General features: G+C 42.3%; 2 protein-coding genes across 3 annotated transcripts in view; both read right to left on the bottom strand.

Moving 5' to 3' along the window:
* LOC126948846 (cuticle collagen 2-like) overlaps positions 1 to 22,959 on the bottom strand; it is a 940,772-nt gene that overhangs the window by 569,766 nt on the left and 348,047 nt on the right. The gene's annotated exons all lie outside the window — the stretch shown is intronic.
* Positions 1 to 22,959, bottom strand: part of KCNH1 (potassium voltage-gated channel subfamily H member 1) — a 452,445-nt gene that overhangs the window by 120,850 nt on the left and 308,636 nt on the right. For both annotated transcript variants that reach the window (XM_050781032.1, XM_050781040.1), the window contains exons 8-9: positions 15,009 to 15,208; positions 8,545 to 8,797 (exon numbers count right to left, since the gene is read on the bottom strand). In XM_050781032.1, coding sequence (XP_050636989.1) covers positions 8,545 to 8,797; positions 15,009 to 15,208 — 453 coding nt within the window. The remainder of the gene's footprint in view (positions 1 to 8,544; positions 8,798 to 15,008; positions 15,209 to 22,959) is intronic.

The raw sequence follows: 22,959 nt of genomic DNA, 5'->3' as shown, positions 1-22,959 counted from the left end.
TTAGGGTGACACTTACCCACAGCCTCCTCCCTTTGTGCTAAGCATGAGCAAACAACATTATTATATGGCAAGTGGCAGCAATATTTACCTAGCAACTTCAAGTCCCTGGAGCACTGTGGAGCAATGCACCACAGTGATGGCAGTGCATGGGGGACCCCCTCCTCTCCATACTCAGCTCACAAGAATCTTGGGAAGCATCTCTGTGAAGGATTTAGCTTCTCCAATCCTCTAAAATAATGAGGGTTTACAGAAAGTTATTGTTGCTTTTGTTGTTGCTTTAGATCTTTGTCAGATAAGCCATTCTGTCTTCATTGCCTGGCCATCCTTCTTTTGAAGAACTCTTAGAGGGATGGGTTGGGTACTAGATGCAAAAATAAATGCCACTTTTTTTCTGATCGAATTGGTAGAAAAAAAAAATGCTGTCAAGACATCTATTTGAAAAATAATATCATTCTTCTAAATTATATCCTAATAACCAACAAATGTGAAATTTGAAGTAATGTTGACTTTCTCAATATCCCCTTGAAAATTAAAACAAATTTTTCCCCCACATTTAGAAAGTAGCATATATTCTTTTAAAGACAACTTGAAAGACAAATATTTTTAAAAAATTAAAATATCCTAAAGCTTCACAAACAAGACATGCACTATAACACGTTGGTGAAAACACCTATGGGCTTTTATCTATGAATGGTTTTCCCTCACATAACTGAGATCAGATTGCATTTAAAAACTGTATTTTACTTACTTTGCTTATTTCTAGTATCGTTTAAAATTTCTTGTGAGTATTGTGAATGGCTTCACTCCCATTTCTTTCTTTCTTTTTTAAGAGACAGGGTCTTGCTATGTTGCCTAGGCTGGAGTGCAGTAGCTCTTCACAGGTGCGATCGCGGTGCACTACAGCCTCAAAGTCCAAGGCTCAAATGATCCTCAACCGCCTGAGTAGCTGGGGCCATGGTCACAAGCCACCACACCTGGCTTTCCCAATTCCTTTCAAATGCTCTGAAATACTTGGTCACTTAGAAAAATATTCCTATGTTCTATCTGTGTCTTTTTTAAAAAAAAAAATGCATTTCATATTTCTTCCTCTAAATCCCAAATTTCTGTCTTGACCCATGGTTTCTTTTCCTGATTCCAGACCCACAGGGTCCAAGTCTCTGCTGGACTCTCCACTTTGATACACTATTGGCCATTAAATGCAACAATGTAACAGGTCAAAATGAAGCTCACCACACCATTTCTTCCTGACTTCATCTTCTACCACTGATGCCCCCATTTCCCCACTCATCAGAACTGCCCCTCTTGCTTCCCTCTCTTTGCTCCCCACATCCTACTTACAACCTTACAGACTCTGCTTCATGATGTTTTATGCACCTTTCTCTCCCAACTATGGATGGCAGATTTAGCAAATAAAAATACAAGATACCCAGTTAAAATAGAATTTCCAATAAATGAATAATTTCACTCATAAGCAAATCCCATGAAACATCTGGATAAAATTTATACTAGAAACTATGTATTGTTTACATGAAATTCAAATTAAACTGGGCATGTGGTATTGTATTTGGCAGCCCTACTCCTGTCTCCATTTTTACTGCCTGCATCTTAACACTCCTTACTTCTGCTATAAGCCATAGTTACCTAACAGCCTCCTGGTCTCTCTGTTCAATCCATTAATCTTTACAAATCACAGCTGTAATAGTGCCATGCTTTACTCACCACCTTCAGTGGTTTCCACTGCTGAGTTCCTCATGCTGACCTTTAAACTCATCTCATAGACTAGCCCTGATATGCCTCCCCAGCCCCATATCCCACTGCTGCCCCGTAGGGCTCACAGCTACAGCTCAAGTAACTGTCTTGTGGTTATGAAACACCCCCAACACTTTCCTTCCCTAGGCCTCAGCTCACATCATCTTTTCCATTTAGAATGCCCTACCTCACCTGTCCAAACCTTGACTCCATCCTCATAAAGCTGCTACTCTAGGCCTCTTATACAGATCACTGGGAAGTTGATCCTACCATGTAGTATGTCAAAAAAGTGGAGAATTGATCATTTCATGTGGTTTAGGTTAATGTAATAAAAGGTCTCCTACCCAGTGCATCCCAGCCTTAGTTGCTTCCCCACGTTCATCATCTCATCCCGTTCCACAAACAACATCAAGCAGTAACTGCCTAAAGCAATGTTTCTCAAAGCGCAGTCCTCCAACCACATGCATGGAATCACCTCTGGGGCTAGGGCTATAGATTCAGAACCTGTGGGGAACAAATGGGGCTTGGCATGATGAACAAGTTTCCCAGCTGAGTTTTGTGTTCACTATAGTTGAAAACCACTGGCCTCATGGAAAGGCTGCTCAGTCTGCTTTGCTCACGTTAGTACTTGAACATGCCACATGCATTTCCATGTATTCTTTAATACCTCTGGAGGCCCGTGCTGTACTTTCTACTTTCAGACTCAGACTACAAAACTCCTACTTGTCCTTCCAAGCCCAATTCAACTTCTACCTCCTGCATGAGCATTTCCCTGCTCACTGCAAGAAGTCTATAGAAAAAGGTACACACGTTACTTATTGCCACTAGCCATGCATTTGTCTCATCCCATGTAATGGAACATTCCTCCAAGACAAGATTTTTCTCTGTACCCCCAAAGAGATTAAGACCATGTTATGCTCTGGTGATTGCTAAATAAATAGATGCTGCAGTAATATCCAAATTAGGTCAATGAACCCAAGGAAGTTAACTAAGCAAAAATGAGAGTACCTTCCAAATTAGGAACTGTGACAAGGAGGTGTCCTTCTAAAAATAAATAAGTAAATAAAATAAAGAAGATTTCATCCATGAACAAGCATTTATGCCTTTATGTACATATAAGTCCTAACTCAATAGTGACAGGACTGCAAGTAAGATCTGTGCCACGTGAACTAGGGCCTGCTCATCAATCTTCCCCATGGCTCTTCCCATTTCTTGGCAGACTTTGGCCCATCCACAAATCAAGAAGAGAGTTTCCTGTAGTCGAAAGCCATACCTAGACCTGTTCCAAAAAGACATTGCAAATTGAACAAAATAGACCCATCTTCATTCCTCCTTCACTTCCTCCTCCTCTGGCCCTGTTGATTTCTCCAGTCACTTCCGGAAACTATTCCCTGTCCGCACCTCCCACATCCCAGAGGTTCTCCCTCCCCTGCTATCTGTAGATTCTGGCTCTCCTTCTACTTCCTTATTCAGGGGTTCACCATTTTTCCTGAGCCTCTCTGCTAGTCTCCATGCCTCTGTATTTGTGGAACCCAAATCTTCCTGTCAACCCCCTTTCTAAAACTCTCTCTGGGTCCTTATCCCCATAAGATAAAGTCTTACTCTGGACTGTGGGGCTCCTCACAGCCTAACCTCTGCCTTCCTTTCAATTGCATTCTATTCAGAAAATAGCCTCTGGTGCTTTCCATGTGCTAGGTGCCAGAGATATGAAATCAAAGAGTCTGGGGCTCACAGGAGAGTGGGGAGTAAACATGCAATTGATGCTGTGTGACAGGCTCGGTAGAAACACAGGAGGTCTTTGAAGACTCTTAACCAGCTAGTGGCAACTCCTGCAAGGAGTTATAGCAGAACCAGGACTAGAGTTAAATCTCTAGCTTCAGGACTCTTTTTACCGCTTGATGTAGCCTGACCAAAATACTTCTGTTTGCCCCAAGGAAAAAAAAAAAAATCCACAAAATGGAAAAACACAAGATGATCCATAAAGAAAATACAAATTCAGTATTAAAATGCAAAACGCATAAACATTACTAAGGGGACACTAAATCGCAGTGAAAGGAGATCATATAAATACTGCACTTATAAGATGGAAATGCAGGGAGATACTTAACACACTTATGCACAGCCCAGATGCTAGTCCATGACTCATCTATGTTGCTGAGTCACACGGTAACACAGAACACCAAGATAACTACTTACATGCAGATGCTACTAGTACTACTTGGATAGGGGGAAAATGGTATCTCTATCTTTTAATATTGATATCTATAAAAAATTAAATTACTTTTTAAAATCTAATAAATAAAATGCACATGTGAAAATCTCAAATTTATTTCAAGGAGCCAAGAAACTAGATTTGAGAAGCCATTAAATGATTTCTAAGGGAATTCCAAAAAGATATAAGGATTTCATGCAAAATTAAGGCAGAGAGAAGAGTAAAGGGACAGGAGATCATAAGAGATTTCTGATATGTTCTCTGTCCTCAGAGAATATCATCTAGATTTGTGGGACCACGTTTTAAACTGCAGACTGTGATCAGGTCAGGAAAACAATTTAGTGGGTCATGATGGTCATTTTTTTAATGAAAGAGAACATTATCTAATAGAAAATACCAGGTTGCAACTCACATAGCAAGAGAAGTATCAAATTCTGCGTATAACTGTGTGTGCACTTGTATATGTATTCATTTGCAAAGTAATATACATTTCATATGGCAGGTTCCAGTCACAAAAGTTTGAAAAACACTTCTTTAAAAGACTTTCCTTAGAAGGGCCTTATTTTTAACACAAACTAAACACACTTAGTTATGAGTACTGGCCCTTTCCTTTGTTCTTGGCATCTGTGCTAAAATTAAACAGAGAATGTGAGTGGAATATTAGAAATGGAAGGAGGAGGCAAATTAGCAGAATGTAAATGAGTGAAATGATAATAACAGAACAAAGAGCAAGACAACGAGATGGATGAGCTCTGGCGTTTTTTTCTAAAACCTCTTGCTTGTGATAACTAAGGATTACTTGGATATTTTCTGTCCTCTTTACAGCACTGGATATACAGTAGCTGCTCAATAATTGCTCATCCAGTGATCCTCTAGAATATCTGCACTCTCTCTCTGTCAATGCTAATCATGCAGAGTGATGGCTGTCTTTCCACTGTCAGCCCCCTCCACTTGTAGGAGGCTGGACTAATGTTTGGTCCACTGCTATATCCCCACTCCTATGACAGTGCCTGGCGGATAGCAGGTGTTCAATGCATTTTGGTTGAATTGTATTGAAGGGCATCAACAGACAATATAGTTATAATGCCCATTTGATGCTTAACCCCCTTGCAAGAAAAAACTGATTTCAGTCCATTGACCAAAGATATGCTAATTATAGAAAAACAACAAGAACAAAACTCTAAATTTAAGTTTCCAGGGAGCCAACAGCTTAGAGTCACTTTTGCCTCTTTGTCCAGAGCTCAGGTTGACTCGAAGGACTTGTCTCGACCTTTTAGAGAATAAGAGCCCCTTGAAATCTGATAAGTTATTTAGAATATTGAGTTTGGACCTACTTTTCAGACCCAGTCTGGCTCCTAGAGACAAAGTGGAGAAGCTTTTTCTAGTGTAGACAGCTTGAAGGCAACAACCACTTTGAATCCAAAGCTGCTGAGCTATTTCAGAGATCCTGTCCACATTGCTAACTAGAGCAGGCAGAATGCCCGGGAAGGCCCAAAGTAGAGGGCTAGATTTAGAGACGCAGTCAACAAGGTCAAGTAATTCAACAATAAATCAAGCCCTGGTTTCTTCCTCACGAGAAGCCCAGGATGAAAGGAAATGAGAAGGGGCTAGGAAGCTGTTTGTCTCCCCCACCCCTCTTTAGCTCCGTCATGCCTCTATGCCTAAGTCTAGGTGTTCAAACCAACTCCTAGAAATGTAGCTGTGTGTGGTGAGTCACGAAGGATGCCCTGAGCATGGAAAGGCATATGGTCAGTTATCAGTGGGAAGATGAGTGAAAGATGCCCTTATCAAAGGGTTAAGTCAAAGGTCAAACTTAAAGTATTGCTTGCTAGTTAACAGGTGCTCATCTCAGCCAGGCAAACATAAAAGCATGGCTATGACCACCAGTGGAAATTCCTCTTTATCGTGCATGCTAGAACTTAAAGTATAATAAATAAATAAATAAATAAATAAATAAAAGAAATTCCTCTTTATCAAGGAAACTGATGAGTATTAAAGGTAGAGAAAAATGCTCCTTCATATCAGACATACTAAAGCAATGGTTTTTACCTTCATGAGTCCTATGTATACACAGTTGAATCTCGCTTCTCTGTGAAAAGGGGGCAAGGAACAGAGTAACCCTGGTCTGCAGAGTTCAATGGATACCATGGAATCTAGAACACTTATTTTGGCAAACAGTTTCAGCCTCCATTCCCCACCCAATTTCTTTTTGCTTGTTTTTTGTTGTTGTTGTTGTTTGTTTGTTGAGACAAGGTCTCCTTCTGTCACTCAGGCCTCAGGCCAGAGTGCAGCAATGTGATCATGTCTCACTGTAACCTTTGCTTCTGATCCTCCCACCTAAGCCTCCTGAGTAGTTGGGACCACAAGTGTATACCACCATGCCCATCTAATTTTTGTATTTTTTGTGGACACAGGGTTTTGCCATGTTGCCCAGGCTGGTCTTAAATTCCTGGACCCAAGAGATCCATCCGTCTCAGACTCCCAAAGTGCTGGGATGACAGGCATGAGCCACTGCACCCGACCACCCCACCCAATTTCTATCCCACGCTCCCTCTGACCATCTGCCAATGTATGCTGAAGGAACATAAATCATCCTTAGGTTAACCTAAGCCAAATGTAATCAAGAGAGCCACTTGGCTTAGGGCCAAGAAAACAAGAAGGAAGCTACATATTGTGTGCTCCAAAGTCAAGCGGGAACAAAGTTGGGGCTTTTCTTTTTCTTTCTTTCTTTCTTTTTTAAAATAACACTATCTAATGTCTCTCTGTAGTTTGAATCTCAATTCTAACTTCAGCATAACTTAATCTCCTCCGGCCTCAGTTTTCTAATAAATCATTTGTAAAAGTTAAAACACGTTTACAATCTCTACCAGTAGCTGGCAACTTAATGGGCCAGCATACTACATTAATTATCATCAGAGGCTGGGCGTGGTGGCTCATGCCTGTAATTTCAGCACTTTGGGAGCCCAAGGCGGGCAGATCACAAGGTTAGGAGATGGAGACCATCCTGGCTAACACGGTGAAACTCCATCTCTACTAAAATCAAAACAAAACAAAACAAAACAAAAACAAAACAAAAAAAATTAGCTGGGCATGGTGGCGGGTGCCTGTAGTCCCAGCTACTTGGGAGGCTGAGGCAGGAGAATGGCATGAACCTAGGAGGCAGAGCTTGCAGTGAGCCGAGATCGCACCACCGCACTCCAGCCTGGGCAACAGAGCCAAGATTCCGACTCAAAAAAAAAAAAAAAAAAATTATCATCAGAATTGCAGTATTACATTTTGTAATCCATTTTGGATTGAAGCAGAGGTTCTGGAGTCAGAGGGACTCTGGAATGCTGGTTTCATGGACTTCATCAGCCATGAGGAAATTTCCTTAACCTCTTTGAACATTAATTGTCTCATCTACAAAATGGGGATAATAAAACCATTTCATAGGGTTACTGTAAGGGTGAAATGAGTATCTGTGTGTCAAATGCTGTGTGTCAAATGGCACAGAATAGATGACCATAAATGATAGCTATTATTATGATGATGGCTTGCCCCCTTAGAGATATGCCACCAATAAAGAGCTGTTCTCTGGCTAGCTCAGAAAACCAGACACATTTCCTAAAAGCTACTGATGCTCAATGTCCTGATTACCAACACGTTCCCCCACGTCCCTGCTCCTCCTCCCACATTCTCTATTGCTGTGGATGGTGTACCAGCTTCCCTGTTATCCATGTGAGAAAACCTATAGTCCTCGTTGACTCCTCCTTCCCCGCCACAGCAAATCTGTCATTGGGTTCTTGATTCTACTTCTTGAATATCTCAACTCCATCTGTTTCTCTCCATCTGCTTGCCACAGTATTAGTTCAGGCCACCATCAACTTGCCTCTAGATAACATGCCTCCCACCTGGTCTCCTTACCCCAGCCTTCCCCATTCAATCCACTCCCCAAGCTGCAACTACTGTCATCTTTCTAAAGTACAAATCTCATCATGCCTCTCCCCTGCTTTCAGCTCTTCATTGGCTCCCCCAAATAATCCCAGTCACCTAATGTGGCTTCCAGAGTCTGCCACGATCTGACTAGTGCTTCACTCCCTCCCTAGTCTGACATCTTACCATGTCCCCTCTTGTGTTCCAGCCACACTAAATAATTTGTAGTTCCCCAAGTGAGTCATGAATTTCTCCCTCTGAAAGGATGTGACACATTTAGGATACGTCATCCCTTCTCTTCTCCATGCTAACTCATTCTCAATTTTTAAGTTTTAGCATAAGTACAGGAAGACTTCCCACTTGAATACTGGGTTAGATGTGCCTCCCATTGTACTGTGAATGTCTGCTTATTTGTTCGTCTCCTACACTAGACTGAGAGCCCCTTGAGGATAAAACCCATTTTTCTTATTGAAATACTCCAGACATCAAACAGCGACTGGCTTTGTGCCAAACAGGCTCTCGCTGTTTGTTTGTTGGATAGATAAGTGAATATTAGCAATTGGCCCTGCCTTATGAAGCAATCTCTACCTGAAGGCAGCAGTGGCATTGAGCTGCCCAGTAGCTAAGCCAACCCCAGGTACCTTTGCTCATCCAGCAAAGCCAACACCTACCTAGGATGGCCACCACCTCATCATCTTGGATCACCTCCAGGGAGCCAGAAACCACAAAGCAGAGGCTGTCAACGCTCTCTCCTGCATGGTAGATGAGATCCCCTGGGGCACAATGCACCGTCTGGAACTCCATGGCCAGTGCCCGGAGGCAGCCATCACTGGCCAGCCGGAAGGCTGGGTGCTCCTTGAAAACCTTGCGGTTCAGGTGCACGCAGATGTCAGCTCTCATGTCCTTGGGGCAGATCTGCAGGACCTAGCCAGGCACAGAAAAAAACAGTGTGAGGGTCCTCACTGTGGCCTTCAGCACTTCAGGGGGAGGAGCAACATCCACTACACCAGACTACACTCTTCTAACCAAAGTTCCTGCCCTTATGGAGCTTATATTCTTATAGATGAGACAGATAGTTTCTAAAAAAAAAAATCTGTGCTGAATGTTCAGGACAGGGGTCTGAGAGTCAGCACTGGGAGTAAGTAGGACTCCTGCAGACTAGTGGTCAGAGAAGACTTCTCTGGGAAGGTGACTTTTTTTTTTTTTGAGACAGAGTCTCACTCTGTCGTCCAGGCTGGAGGGCAGTGGCATCATAGCTCAACCGCAAGCTCCGCCTCCCAGGTTCACGCCATTCTCCTGCCTCAGCCTCCCGAGTAGCTGGGACCACGGGTGCCTGCCACCATGCCCAGCTAATTTTTTGTACTTTTAGTAGAGACGGGGTTTCGTCGTGTTAGCCAGGATGGTCTCCATCTCCTGACCTCGCGATCCACCCGCCTCAGCCTCCCAAAGTGCTGGGATTATAAGCTTGAGCCACCGCACCCGGCCCAGAAGGTAACAAGCTGACTCCTGCATAAGGGCCTGAGTGAGCCATGTGAAGAAAAACATCCCAGCAAGATAGCAAACACAAAGACCCTAAGAGAGCCTGAGCAATGGCCAAAAGGAGTGAGAGCAAAGGGGCAGGAGATGAGGATCAAAGACAACACAAAGTACAAGAGACTTTCAGGTGTAATAAGCCTTGGGTTTTACTCTGAGTATGACAGAAAATACTGGAGGATTTTTGAGCAGGAGAATGTCATGACCTGACTTACATCTGAAGAAGATCATTGAAGCTACAGAGTGATGTTAGAGAGTGCTGACTATAGGGTGTCAAGAGTCTAGTCAAGGAATCTAGTTAGGTCCCTCCTGCAGCTGTCCAGGTGAGAGGTGAGGAAAGCTTTGACTGGGATGCTGGCAGGAGAGCCAGGGAGGAGCAGTTAAATTTAGAAAAGATTTGTAACGTAGCGTAGCACAGATATGATTTGCTGATGGACTGAATATAGGGTGTTATTTAAAGACAGATATAAAGTAACATTTACTAAGCACTTACTGAGTGGCAGGTGTTGCTAAGCACTTTAGAATCATTCATTCATTTAATACTTATCACACACATTATGGTATGCCAGGCATCATCCTAGGCTCTGAGGATGAAGCAGTAAAAAAATAAAAATAAAAAAAGACAAAACTCCCTGCCCTCATATAAGTTACCATCTAATGGGAGGAGACAAATAATAAGCAAAATAAATAAAATTTAGTGGTATGTGCTTAAAGAAAACAATAAAAAAAGGAAAGAAGGATAGGCAAAGTTGAACAGGGTTATGATTTTACATTTTAAACTGTTACGTGCATTTGCTAATTTAATCCTCCCATAAACTGTGTAAGTGTTATTATTATATCATTTTACGATGAGAAAACTGAGGCACAAGGAAGATAAATAACTTGCCCAAAATTGCCAGGAAATGGCACAGCTGGGGTTTCAAACTAGATAGCTTGACATCAGAGCCTGGTTTAGATCCCAACCAATTCCTATACTAGGCAGCTGCCCCCCAAAAAAGGCTTGTAATTTTATTATCAACATCTCGGCAGCATCTTGGAATTCAAGCAAAATGAAAACTGGAGGAGGCTATGCAGGTCTCATCTTCTGAAAAAATTAAAAATTTGCAGGTTTTTCTAGAGGGAGAAATATTTCTCTGGACTAAATGTTTGCAATAAAACATTGCATGGCCCCTTACACAGCAAGCATTAAGTACGGACACTTTCAAGCAAACGTCTCCAGAGAAATCAGAAGTGTTTCTAAAATAATCCATTCTCCCATCCTAGCTTATAAGCAAAGCTAGGGGCATAAAATCAAGTATGTTCAGTGATGACGTTTTCCTTGAGGTTCTGGGTACTTTCCCACCCCTGCTTCTCTGCCTTAGCACAAGCCATTTGCTACTGTATCTGCTGCTCATCCCCAAAGTTGGAAGACTTTCAGCCTCCTTCAAAGTCCAGCTCAAACCTCACCTCACCCCCGATGGCTTCACTTACATCCCCACCCCCTCAGGTGCCCCTGTGCACTCCTTGGAGGTAGAGCAGTGGAAAGAGGTCAAAGAGTTGAAATCCCAGCTCCTTCCCCTCCAGGTGACACTTTCCTTTCTCCTATCAAATGCAGACTGTTAACACTGACTTGTGAGATTAAATGAAATTATATCTACCAGTACACAGCCTGGGACAAAGCCTGGCCCCAGTAGGGGATTCGGAAAGCACAGATGCCCTTGCCCTGTGTACCTCTGCATTCTTGATCTGGGATTGCAGGATGCCCAGCAAGTGAGCATGCCCTCTGGGAGTACAGACACAGGACAGACCAAGGCAGAGAGGAAAATTCAGAATACTAATGCTTGGGCGGAGCACTTGCTAAGGACTTACTTCTAAAAGGCTCATTCAAAACACGACTCCTGCAGAAATGCAGATTTAATTTAGTTCCTCTTCTCTCTGAGCAGATCACTAGATAATGGGGCGCACTCGCACACCATGTCAAAACTGTGCCCAGTAGTCTGGAACCAAGACTTACTCTTCAGGTGAGTTCACCTTTAAATATATGGTTTCCCCTGGGCTAGACTTTACTCTTTCCCTGGAAGAGGCTGCTAGGGAATGAGGCCTTGGCATGGAGACAGTGTTTTATTCTGGGCACTGTTCCCAGAGCCAATGGAGAGTACAGTGTGAGCAGGTGAGGGAACCTGGAGGGGAGAAATTGCAAACTGTCACAGCCGTCAGTCATTTCCATCATTCTTCCCATCTATTGGCTCCACACTGAGGTGGGTGGGGTGTCTGGAATTCCTTTCTCTGAGTGGAGTGGGGAGGTCTCAACTCTGAGACCCCAGAGCCACCCTCCCCGGCTCTGGCCACCTTTCATACTGCTAGGTTTTGAGAAGAGACCATCCTTACTCTTCCTTGAAGGTCTCAAAGGCTAAAGGGAGATGTCAATGTGGAATTTCCTCCAGGCTAGGCAGAACAGGAGTCCTAAGTAAGAGAAGAGGCATTAGAATCAGGTAGAACTGGATTCACGTCCCAGCCTCAGCACTCACTAGATGCATGAATGTGAGGCAATAGTTAGCTCCTCTCCCCATGTCTTCATTTTTTTGAAATTTCATATAGAATTCTTCTGAGGATTCCATGAGCTATTGTGTGGAACATCCTGGTATAATGCCTGACACATACAAGTGTTCAATGCCTGTGAGCTCTCATTTTTGATGTTGTCATCATAGCAGCAGCAGCAGCAGCAGCAGCAGCAATTTCAGGGAGGCTTTGAAGTCCAGAAGGTCATAGCCAAAAGGGCTTTAGAGGTCACCTAGTCTTAAAGATCATGTTTCCATGTGTATAGACATAAAAACAGACTTGGAGAGAGACAAGTGATGTGTTCAAAGTCACCAGCCAATAGCTGGTAAAACTGGGGTATCCCAGCACTACCACCCACATGCCCTGGCTCCCTGGTTATCACTGACCATTCTGACTTAGATTGGAGGGGAGGGGCAGATGTGGAGAGGTACAGGACAACAGGACTGGTTCTCTCCCCAGCAGCTGCCTGCCACAAGCTCCTGCCCAGAGGAGCAGCCAGACCGGGACAGACTGGGCTCCAGAGTGAGCTGGGTCCATGGCTATTCCCTCTTCCATCTGGACCAGGAGCTGGGGTAAATCCCAAAGCCCTTCAGGAAAGTGAGGGCAGATCTGCAGGACAGATCTGCAGGGAGAGTAAGAGAGAGCAAATGCTGACGGTGCTGTCTCCCATGGGCAGCCACCCAGCCAGCCCTACAGCAAGCGGGGGGAAGGGCTTCCTTCCAGACAACCAGACTTACAAAGGCATCCTGGTGCCTGGGAAAAGGAGCCTAGGGCAGAGAGATCAAAGTTCCTTTCTGCTCCATCAGCTGCCAGGAACCCACAGAACCTACAGGCATTGTTGAGAGAACACAGCAGAAACAACAGGCGTAGTTGGGGCAGGTGGTTGGCAAAGGCAGCCACTAAGTTCAGCCCCAGCTGATGCCCTGCCCATCCAAGAAATTAGAATGACTCTATTGGGACTCATCCTCCTTCTCTCTAGTACATGTTTTAAATTTTTTTAAGTAATAGTAGGAAAAGCACAAGCTTTGAAGTCAGACAAAATGGTGTTCAAATCCTGGCTTTGCCATTCTTTATTCTGTGACCAGGGGCAGTTAGCAAAATGAATCGGGCCTCTTGTGCTTACCCCCTTCAATAGGGTAACAGGGTTGCTGTGGAGGCTAAATGAGACACTAGTGTAAGACCAGACATATAGAAGAAGCAAAACAAATATCTGTTCTTAATGCATGTTCAATAAATGGTAGCTGAGGTTGTAGTAGTGGTGTTATGGTTATCACGGCAAATAGTGAGCAAAACCAAAGTAATGTTCAAGTTGAGGATTAAATTCAGTTCAATTTTTCTTTTTAAACTGTCAACTCTCAACTGACAATTCTAATGAAGGAAGACTAGGAACATAAGTAGCTGATCCCAAAGCCAGCTGAATTTGGTTTGCAATGTGTCATTAGGTATTTTTGCAAACGTGTTATCTTTCTGTTTTCCTCATTCTAACAGTCGAAAGAATCAGTATGCCCTGAGTACTTACAGACTGGTGATAAAAAACAGACTTGATAAAGACTGAGAAGCAGAGAACGAATCTCATTGAGAATGGATTTAATCTCAATAGATCTGAGATTAAATCTTTTTTATAGAAAATATGCAAAGAAAATTCTTAAGTTAATAATAGGAAGTCCACTGTATGTTTTCTGTATTATTTCCAGTACCACCAAATTTTCATTACTCTATTGAAATGCATCTAGAATGATACAACCGTTAGAGAACAATAGGAATTTATCACCCTCTCCATTTTACAGGTGGGAAAACAAATAACCAGAGAGATGCCTAATTGATGTTCTGGTCAAGTCAATTGATGATGAAGGCACAAACTCTTGTTCACTGTTTCCTGGACTTGTCTAGTGAATAGGGTTGCCTGGGCACTTGTTAAAAATTCATGGCACATGTACACCTGTGTAACAAACCTGCACGTTCTGCACATGTACTCTAGAACTTAAAGTATAATTAAAAAAAAAAAAAAGAGTAACTCCTTAAAAAAAAATGCTCTCTCACTTCCCCTAAGTTCTCATTCCATAGATCCAGTGAAGGCTGGGATAGTTTTTAAGGGCACTTATTAAAAATGTTCCCTCACCTCCCCCAACTTCTCATTCCACAGATCTGGGATGGGGCTGGGATTATTTTTAATGATGACATCATGGGATTCTTTCTTTGAGACAGTCTTGCTCTGTTGCCCAGGCTAGAGTGCAGTGGCATTATCTTGGCTCACTGCAGCCTCTGCCTCCTGGGTTCAAGCAATTCTCCTGCCTCAGCCTCCTGAATAGTTGGAACTACAGGCACATGCCATCATGCCCAGTTAATTTTTTGTATTTTTAGTAGAGATGGGGTTTCCCCATGTTGCCAGGCTGGTCTCAAACTCCTGACTTCAAGTGATCCACCTGACTCGGTCTCCCAAAGTGCTGGGATTATAGGCATGAGCTGCTGCATCTGGCCTGACATCATGGGATTCTTATCAGGGTCAAGATGAGGGTGAGCTAAGTGAGGCAACAGCCTTGGGCACATAAAATTAAGGGAATGCCAAAAAAGTCAGTAATCAAGATAAATCATAGTTTAATGCTATTTTTTTTAAATCAAGGTTAATGCAAAAAAAAATCCATGATGAACAAAATACCGAAAGTTTGAATGAAGACAAGATCAGTAACAGTGCTGTCCTATCTTCAAGTCTGGGTAAAAAGAAAATTGGCAATACTGATCTCCCTTCTCTAGTCATGGCCCTGATTCTTATCATCGTCCAAGTTTGGGAAATTCTACCCTGGACAGTTAAACTTCCAGCTCCTCTCTTCTCCAGGAAATACACCCTGCTTTTCTAATTTCTTAAATAATGATTTTTGATTGTTGGTCTTGGAGTAAGGCTGATCTAGAAGTAAACAAAACCTCTGGAGGTAGGACCTGGAATCCCAAAGTACCCAAGTGAATTCTGAGCATAGCCAGGTCTGAGATCCACTGTCCTAGGCAAGCCTCAACACCCCTAGGGAAAGCAAGAGACAAATGATTTCCCTGAGCTCCTCAGCCTCCTTACCTTCTCTGTGTCAATGCCTCTGGACATGGACCAAGTGGACACGATATAATCCATGACTCGCTCACTCAATCCTTTTGGCACCTGGTAGAGCTTCAGGAAGTCTCGAACACTGTTGAGCATCTCATGGTATCTGTTGGTGTTGGCATACATCTGTTGGAAAATGGTCGTCACATTTCCGAAGATGGTGGCATAGAGAAGTGCTAGAGGTGAGGAGGAGGAGCAGGAGAAGAAATAACACGTGAGTGGTCCCTAAGCCAGGGCTCCAGAATGCTCAGCTTGCTCAGAGTAGGCCATTGGCCAGAGCTGCCTCCCCCTCCCGCCCGCAGTGCAGACTGCCCTGACTATTCTCAGGAGACCCTCTCACCTGGAGCTTCTGGGGCATGGATGCAAAGAAAGAGCCTCCTAACACCGAGCTACTAGGAGAAACCTGTGGGAGGCATGGTTAGGGTGGATGGGAGCTGGCATGGCTGGGGACAGAACTAAGACACAGCAGTGGGGGCTAGCAGTGGGTTGCGGGGGCGGGGGTGAGTTGTACTGCTTCATTTTATACCTTCTGTCATAAAAAGTTTGAGCCATGCCTGAGGTCACTAGTCAAATGTGTGCCTATGTGCTCCATACCAGTCAAAATCCAAACCCATCGGTGAATGATCTTTATCAAGCTCTGCTATGTGCCAAGCACTATGCTACCTGCCAAGGACAGGATGGTAAATAAACAGTCAGACCTGGTCCTCACAGAGCTAAAAACAGAGCAGGAATGACAGGCCTTAAATAAATAATCACAAATAAATAAATAATTGCAAGTCTGCAGAGGGCAGTGAAGGATGTTATATCCTTGTTTTGCACTTATTGTTAGTGCACCGATCTGCTTCACTGTGATGTGGCTCCTGGGGAAAAACATAGCTTTAATATGGTAAGAATAAAATCAAGTCCCCTTTGAGACATAACAAGTATGTACTATGTGCTACTACAGCTCCCCCTACATTTGCATTAGGAAGAAGGATCATTCTGTTATTACAAAATCCCACCTTCTACCTCTAACTTCCATTGCTCAATGCTGAGCTCAACAGCTACTGCTTCCAGGAAGTCTTCCTAAATACCTTTTGCCCTCCATCTGTCACCACAAGTGCGACCATGATTTACCAGGCATATTTCTACAGAACTCATATGACACCGTTTTGCAATCATGTGCTTCTTTCTTTGCCTATTCCCTGACAGTGTGAGTTGCTTGAAGGCTGAACCCTTCTTTTCCTTGCCGTTCTATCTCTAGGATCTAACACTATACCAGTACTTAATAGGTATTTGTCAAATTTCACACATTTTTGCTCTGGCTTTTTAAAAGATGAGTTATTATTGATATATAATAAACTGTACATGCTTAAAGTATATAATTTGCTATGTTTTGACATATGTACACCAATAACACCATCACCACAATCAAAATAGTGAACATATCCATCACCGACAAAAGCTTTGTCATGCCTCTTTGTAATCCCTCCCTCCCATCCCCACCTGCTTTCCACCTGCCATCCCCAAACAACCACTGATCTCTCTTCTGGCACCACAGATTAACCTTCATTTTCTAGAATTTTATAGAGATAGAATCGTACAGTATGTAATCTTTTTAACATCTTTATTAAGATATAATTCATACACCATAAAATGTATCCATTTAAACCACAAAATTCAACGGTCTTTAGTATATTTACAGAGTTGTGCAACTATCACCACAATCTAAGTTTAGAATATATTCCTCCCAAAAGAAATCCCACACCCATTACCAATCATTCTCCATTTCCTCCCAAGTCTCTTGCCCTAGACAACTGCTAACCTACTTTCTATCTTTACTGATTTCCATATAAGTTAAAATCATACAACATGCGGCCTTCCATGACTAGCTTCTTTCACTTAACATAATGTTTTCCAGCTTCATCCCATGTTGCAGCATGTATCAGTACTTCATTCCTTTTTAATCTGAACACCACTCTATTGTGTGGATATTACACATTTCATTTACCCATTCATCAGTTCATGGGCATTTGGGTTGTGTCTGCTTTTTGGCTATTATAAACATTCATGTGTAAGTTGTTGTTGTTGTTGTTGTTGTTTTTAGATTGAGTCTCACTCTGTCCCCCAGGCTGGAGTGCAGTGGCGCGATCTCCGCTCACTGCAAGCTCCACCTCCCGGGTTCACACCATTCTCCTGCCTCAGCCTCCCGAGTAGCTGGGACTACAGGCACCCGCCACCACGCCCAGCTAATTTTTTGTATTTTTTAGTAGAGACGGAGTCTCACCATGTTAGCCAGGATGGTCTTGATCTCCTGACCTTGTGATCCGCCCACCTCAGCCTCCCAAAGTGCTGGTATTACAGGCATGAGTCACCGCTCCCAGCTGGCTCGTGTGCAAGTTTTTATGTGAACATATTTTCAATTCTTTTGTTTCTATACCTAGGAGTGAAATTGCTGGGTCATATGGTTACTACGTTTCACATGTTGGAGAAATTGCAGAATTGATTCCGAAAGTAACTGCACTACTTTACATTCCTGCCAGCAGTATATAAGAGTTCCAGTGTCTCAATATCCTCCATTAACATTTGTTATTGTGTCTTTTTCTTTCTAATGAGTATGACTTGCCATCTCATTGTGGTTTTGATTTGCATTTCCATAACAGCCAATGATGTTAAGTTTCTTTTCATGTGCTTATTGGTCATTTATATATCTTCTTTGAGAAACCAAATCTTTGCCCATTTTTCAATTGGTTTTTTAAATTGTTGAGTTGTAAGAATCTTTTATATAATCTGGATACAAATCCCTTCTTAGATAAACGATTTGCAAATACTTTCTCACATCACATGGGTTGTCTTTTCACTTTTTTGTGGTATTATTTACAGCACAAAAGTTTTTAGCTTTGATGTAGCTCATTGTATTTATATTTTTTTCTTTTTTACTCTTCTTTGACTGGTTTATTTGATTCAGCATATTTTGGGATTCATCCACATTATTGCATGTATTGTTTAATAATAGTTCATTTTTCTTTTTAAATAAGAAAAGCAAACATTTTACTTGAAATAATTAGAAATTTACAAGAAGCTTTGGGAGACTGAGGGAGGTGGATCACCTGAGGTCAGGAGTTCAAGACCAGCCTGGCCAACATGGTGAAACCTCATCTCTACTAAAAATATATATATATATAAAAATTAGCTGGGCATGAGGTTGCACACCTGTAGTCCCAGTTATTTGGGAGGCTGAGGTAGGAGAATCGCTTGAACCCAGGAGGCAGAGGTTGCAGTAAGCCAAGATCACGCCACCGCACTCCAGCCTGGGTGACAAAACAAGACTCCGTTTCAAAAAAAAAAAAAAAAATTACAAGAAGTTGCCAAGATGGTACAGAAAAATTCTGCGTACCCTTCACCCAGTTTCTCTCATCTTACATGACTACAGCACAATATCAAGAACAGACTGACATTGCTATAAAGTATATGTATACTTCTGTGTCATTTTATCATATGTGTAGATTCATGTAACCAGCACTACATTCAAAATACAGAATTCTTCCATCACCACAGAGACCTCCTTGTGCTTCCCCTTTATGGGCATGCTTCCCCTAGCAATCACAACTTTTTCTCCTTTATTATAATTATGTCATTTTAAGAATGTTATAAAAGACAGGCACAGTGGCTCATGCCTGCAATCCCAGCACTTTGGGAGGCCAAGGCAGGCAGATCACTTGAGGCCAGGAGTTTAAGACCAGCCTGGTCAACATGGCAAAGCCCTGTTGCTACTAAAAATACAAAAAAAAAAAAAAAAAAAAAAGTTTAGCCAGGCATGGTGATACACACCTTGTAGTCCCAACTACTTGGGAGGCTGAGGCATAAGAATCACTTGAACCTGGGAGAGGTAGATGTTGCGTGAGCTGAGATTGTGCCACTACACTCCAGCTTGGGTGGGTAACGAAGCCACTCTGTCTCAAATAATAATAATAATGTTATAGAAATGGAATCGCAAAGTATGTGACCCTTTGATACTGTCTTTTTTCACTCATCAAAATCATCCAAGTTGCTGCATGTATCAATAGTTCCTTCCTTGTATGGATGTACCACAAGCATTTCTTCCAAATAATCTTATGTCAGGGTTAGCTGACATACTATGGGAGACAAAAAATAAGAGAGAAATGCATGGATCTAGAGATAAGAGAAGGACTGAGGACACAAATCCACCGAAAGAGAGTTGTAAACAAGGATCAAAGAGTTCTCTGGAAAAGTACCAGGGACTGGTGTCAATCTGAACAAAAGGAGTCAGACAAAAAGCAGACACTAGCTCTTCTAAGCTCATAGATAGCCTCATAACAATGCAGTTGAAGGTTCTGCCTCCTCCATGCCAATAGTGCATGAAGTGTGGTCAGAACTAACCATCCTCCCAGGAGATGGGTTAGTTGTCTTTTTCCAGTCAGTCTGACTCTAACGGAACAAGCCTATGTGGGCAGTCCTGCTTCAGCTGTTTTCTGATTCACAATGAACCAGGGATCACAGGCAAAGAGTACATTTGCCTCTTTTAGAATGGCTGCCAGAAAATTAATTTAATCTTGAGCCTAAAACAATAGTTACACCAAATCGATATAGTAAGAATAACTCTCTTGTCCATGATCTGGGAGAACCAGGCAGCAGGTCAGACGTCAAGCAGGGATGTACAACCATCATTTACAGCTCAGGGCTGCTCTTGTTCTAGGTTGCTTCTGAGGCATTCTGGAAGGTTAGGGGTCCTCAGGAGGCCCTTGCTCAATTATGATTACTATTATGAAATATTATTACACTAAAGGTTGATAATTCTCCTCTTAATGCCCCTTCCTTAATTTATTTTCCTTTTTACAAAAAATAGCAACATGTTCTCACAATGATGCCCAGGCTGGTCTCAAACTCCTGGCCTCAAGCAGTCCTCCCACCTCAGCCTCTCAAAGTACTGGAATTACACGTGTGAGCTACCATGCCCAGCCCCTAATTTTATATGAAGGGGGATTACATGTTTTTCATGCATGTAACATTTAAATTATATTGGTATCTTATATATAAAGCATTATACCTTAAATACTAAAAACCTAAGTGGGAGAGAAGACATGTAAGTCCAGTTGTCACCTGAATAGATACATGCGTGTGATGTGGAGAGGAAGGGAGAGATATTGTAATGCCACTGTCAGGAGAGTGAAAAAGCCAGCATGAACCTCCCAGTGCATAAGGTGTTATGGATGGCTCCAAATGTGGATTCTTTGAGTCTTTCCGTTTTGAGAAAGTAAGGAGACCTCCCCCAACCTCAAGGCAAAATGCTGATTTGGAGAAGAAGAGGTTTCTTTCATATTTGAGTGGTTTACAGTTTAACTACATCACAGCGAGAGCTTGGGTTCCTACCCAGAAAGAAAGAAAAAAAAAGATGGTATTATCCAGCCCTTAATTAGAAATAGCTGTGTGTGGCCGGGAGCGGTGGCTCAAGCCTGTAATCCCAGCATTTTGGGAGGCCGAGACAGGCAGATCACAAGGTCAGGAGATCGAGACCATCCTGGCTAACACGGTGAAATCCCGTCTCTACTAAAAAAATACAGAAAACTGGCCGGGCTAGGTGACGGGCACCTGTAGTCCCAGCTACTCGGGAGGCTGAGGCAGGAGAATGGCGTGAACCCGGGAGGCGGAGCTTGCAGTGAGCTGAGATCCGGCCGCTGCGCTCCAGCCTGGGCAACGGAGCAAGACTCCGTCTCAAAAAAAAAAAAAAAAAAAAAAAAGAAATAGCTGTGTGGAATTTGGTGGGTGGGGGAGGGGGGAGGCGGGTGTAGCAAAAACACATATCTTTATCAATTTCATTTTCTTAAATTTTTCCTGGAAGCTTCTGAACTGTGCCATTGCCAGTTGTGTGACTCTTTCCTGTGAACTTAAAAAGACAAGGTTCATAAATTTGGAAAGGAGAGCTTTATTTCTCATAAAGGATTGCAGCTTGCAGGGGGCTATTCTGACAGGCTGGGAAGCATAGCCTCCAGCCAGAAGCCAGAAGCAGACACTTCAAGAGGGAGAAGAATAAGACAAAGATGTATGGTGAATGGGGGTGGCCAAATATATATATTAAATAAGCTGTAGGAAGGATCATGAATATTCATAAAAGAGAAACATGCATGTGAACAGCTGAGCTTCATGCCTCTCCATGGGACCCATGTTCAAAAAATGGCAGCATTAGCATGAACCAAGGATAGCATTTTTAAAGCAGAGTACATGAAAACCCTCACTGTCCATCCTCCATAGACTAGCCAGAACCATTCTGTAGTGAGTGGTCTCGTATCAGGAAGGAATGCAGTTCAGCTGTTTTGTGAAAACCACAAAAGGGAGCCGCAGCATCAGTGATTATCAGTGGTGGAGTCTTTCAAACGGGCTGGTTTCTGTTTAGTCTTAGGGAAGAAAGACTTAGGGCATTTGGTGAGATAGGGGTTATAACAAGGCATGTTTAACCTCTCATCCTATTATGGCCAGGAACTCAGTTTCCAAGGCTTCTCTGAAGTCCCCTTGGCCAAGAGGAGGTCTGTTCAGTCAGTGAAGGGGCTTAGAATTTTATTTCTATTTCTCACTCTTCATCAGCAATCTAGGAAGTTTCTTCACTTATTTAGGTTAGAGCCCCTTATTCCTGCATCTCCTGTCTTCCTCTTTCTTGGTTTACCCCTTTCCCTCTTTTTAATGAGATATCTTCTAAGAGTTTTCTGAAAAAGGATATATGGGAACAAAGTTTTTTGAGACCTAACATGTCTACTCTTATATTCAATTAATAGCTTAGTTTGGTGTAGAATTCTAAAGTGGAAATCATTTCTCTCTGAATTTCTCTCTGAATTTTGGAGGCATTTCTCCAGTCTTATCTTGCAATTTGAGAAGTCAGAACTAGTAGGATCCCTTGTCCTTCATATTATAACCTGTTTTCTTTTTCTCTCTAGAAACTCTTTCTACAAGGTTCTGAAAATTCGTAATAATGCACCTTTTTGCTATGGTTCCATTTTCATCCATTGTGCTAAACTCTTTCAATCTGGAAATGTATGCCCTTCATTTCAAGAAAATTTTCTTGGATTATTTGATAATTTCTTCCCTTCCATTTCTATATTTTCTTTTCCCTGGCCTCCTGTGATGCAAATGTTGGACTCCTAGATTAATTTAATTTTATTTTTCTCTCTTCCTAATTCTATCACTTTATGAGAAATTTCTTCAGCTTCTGCTCTTTTTATTGAATTTTCATTTGATATTATACTTTTAATTTCCATGAGATTTTTTTCATTGTCTGAATGTTCCTTTTTAAGTGCATTCTGTTGTTTCTTAGATGTAGTATCTTCTCCTGTTTTCTCAAAGGATATCAATGATAGGTCCATTTTTGAGTTTACTTCTCTTCGCTTGGTCTTTGTTTCCTCATTTATTTATGTGCATGTTTGTCTGCCTTTCTTCTTAGAAATATATGGTAATCCTTAGATATCCACTCATATTTAAGAGTGGGGCCCTAGAAAACTGATTAAAAGCTTTAAGTGAATGAGTAGACATTGTCAACTGTGAGAATTCACTGTAGACTGACCTGGCTAGAGTTTGTGTTGAAGAATCCATGATGCTACCAACTTTAGGATTGTCCTTTTGGACTGCTCAGAGAAGACTCAATTTGCTGTCAAGAATGCTGGCAATATTCAGCAATTAAGTGAGGGAGAGAAAGGTTGAAGCTTTCAATATTCAGTGTACAAAGTTTCCCTTAATTCTTATTTTCATATAGCACCTCTATTTCACTGTGCCTGTTGTCCCCCAGTCCAGAGACTACCTCTAAAGAATAGACCAGGTTTCATTAATGTCAGGAGGCGCAATGACCCAACTGCACAAAATGAGGAAGACATCTGTGGGCCTAAATACTTGCTAAGCAAATTTTTAACCCGCCCTCTTTTTCTTAGCTCCACCTTCACCTCCA

The sequence above is a fragment of the Macaca thibetana genome, chromosome 1, assembly GCF_024542745.1.
Source record: "Macaca thibetana thibetana isolate TM-01 chromosome 1, ASM2454274v1, whole genome shotgun sequence".
NCBI classification, from domain to species: Eukaryota; Metazoa; Chordata; class Mammalia; order Primates; family Cercopithecidae; genus Macaca; species Macaca thibetana.
The sequence above is the reverse complement of the archived record's forward strand: the minus strand, read 5'-3'. Positions and strand labels throughout refer to the sequence as shown.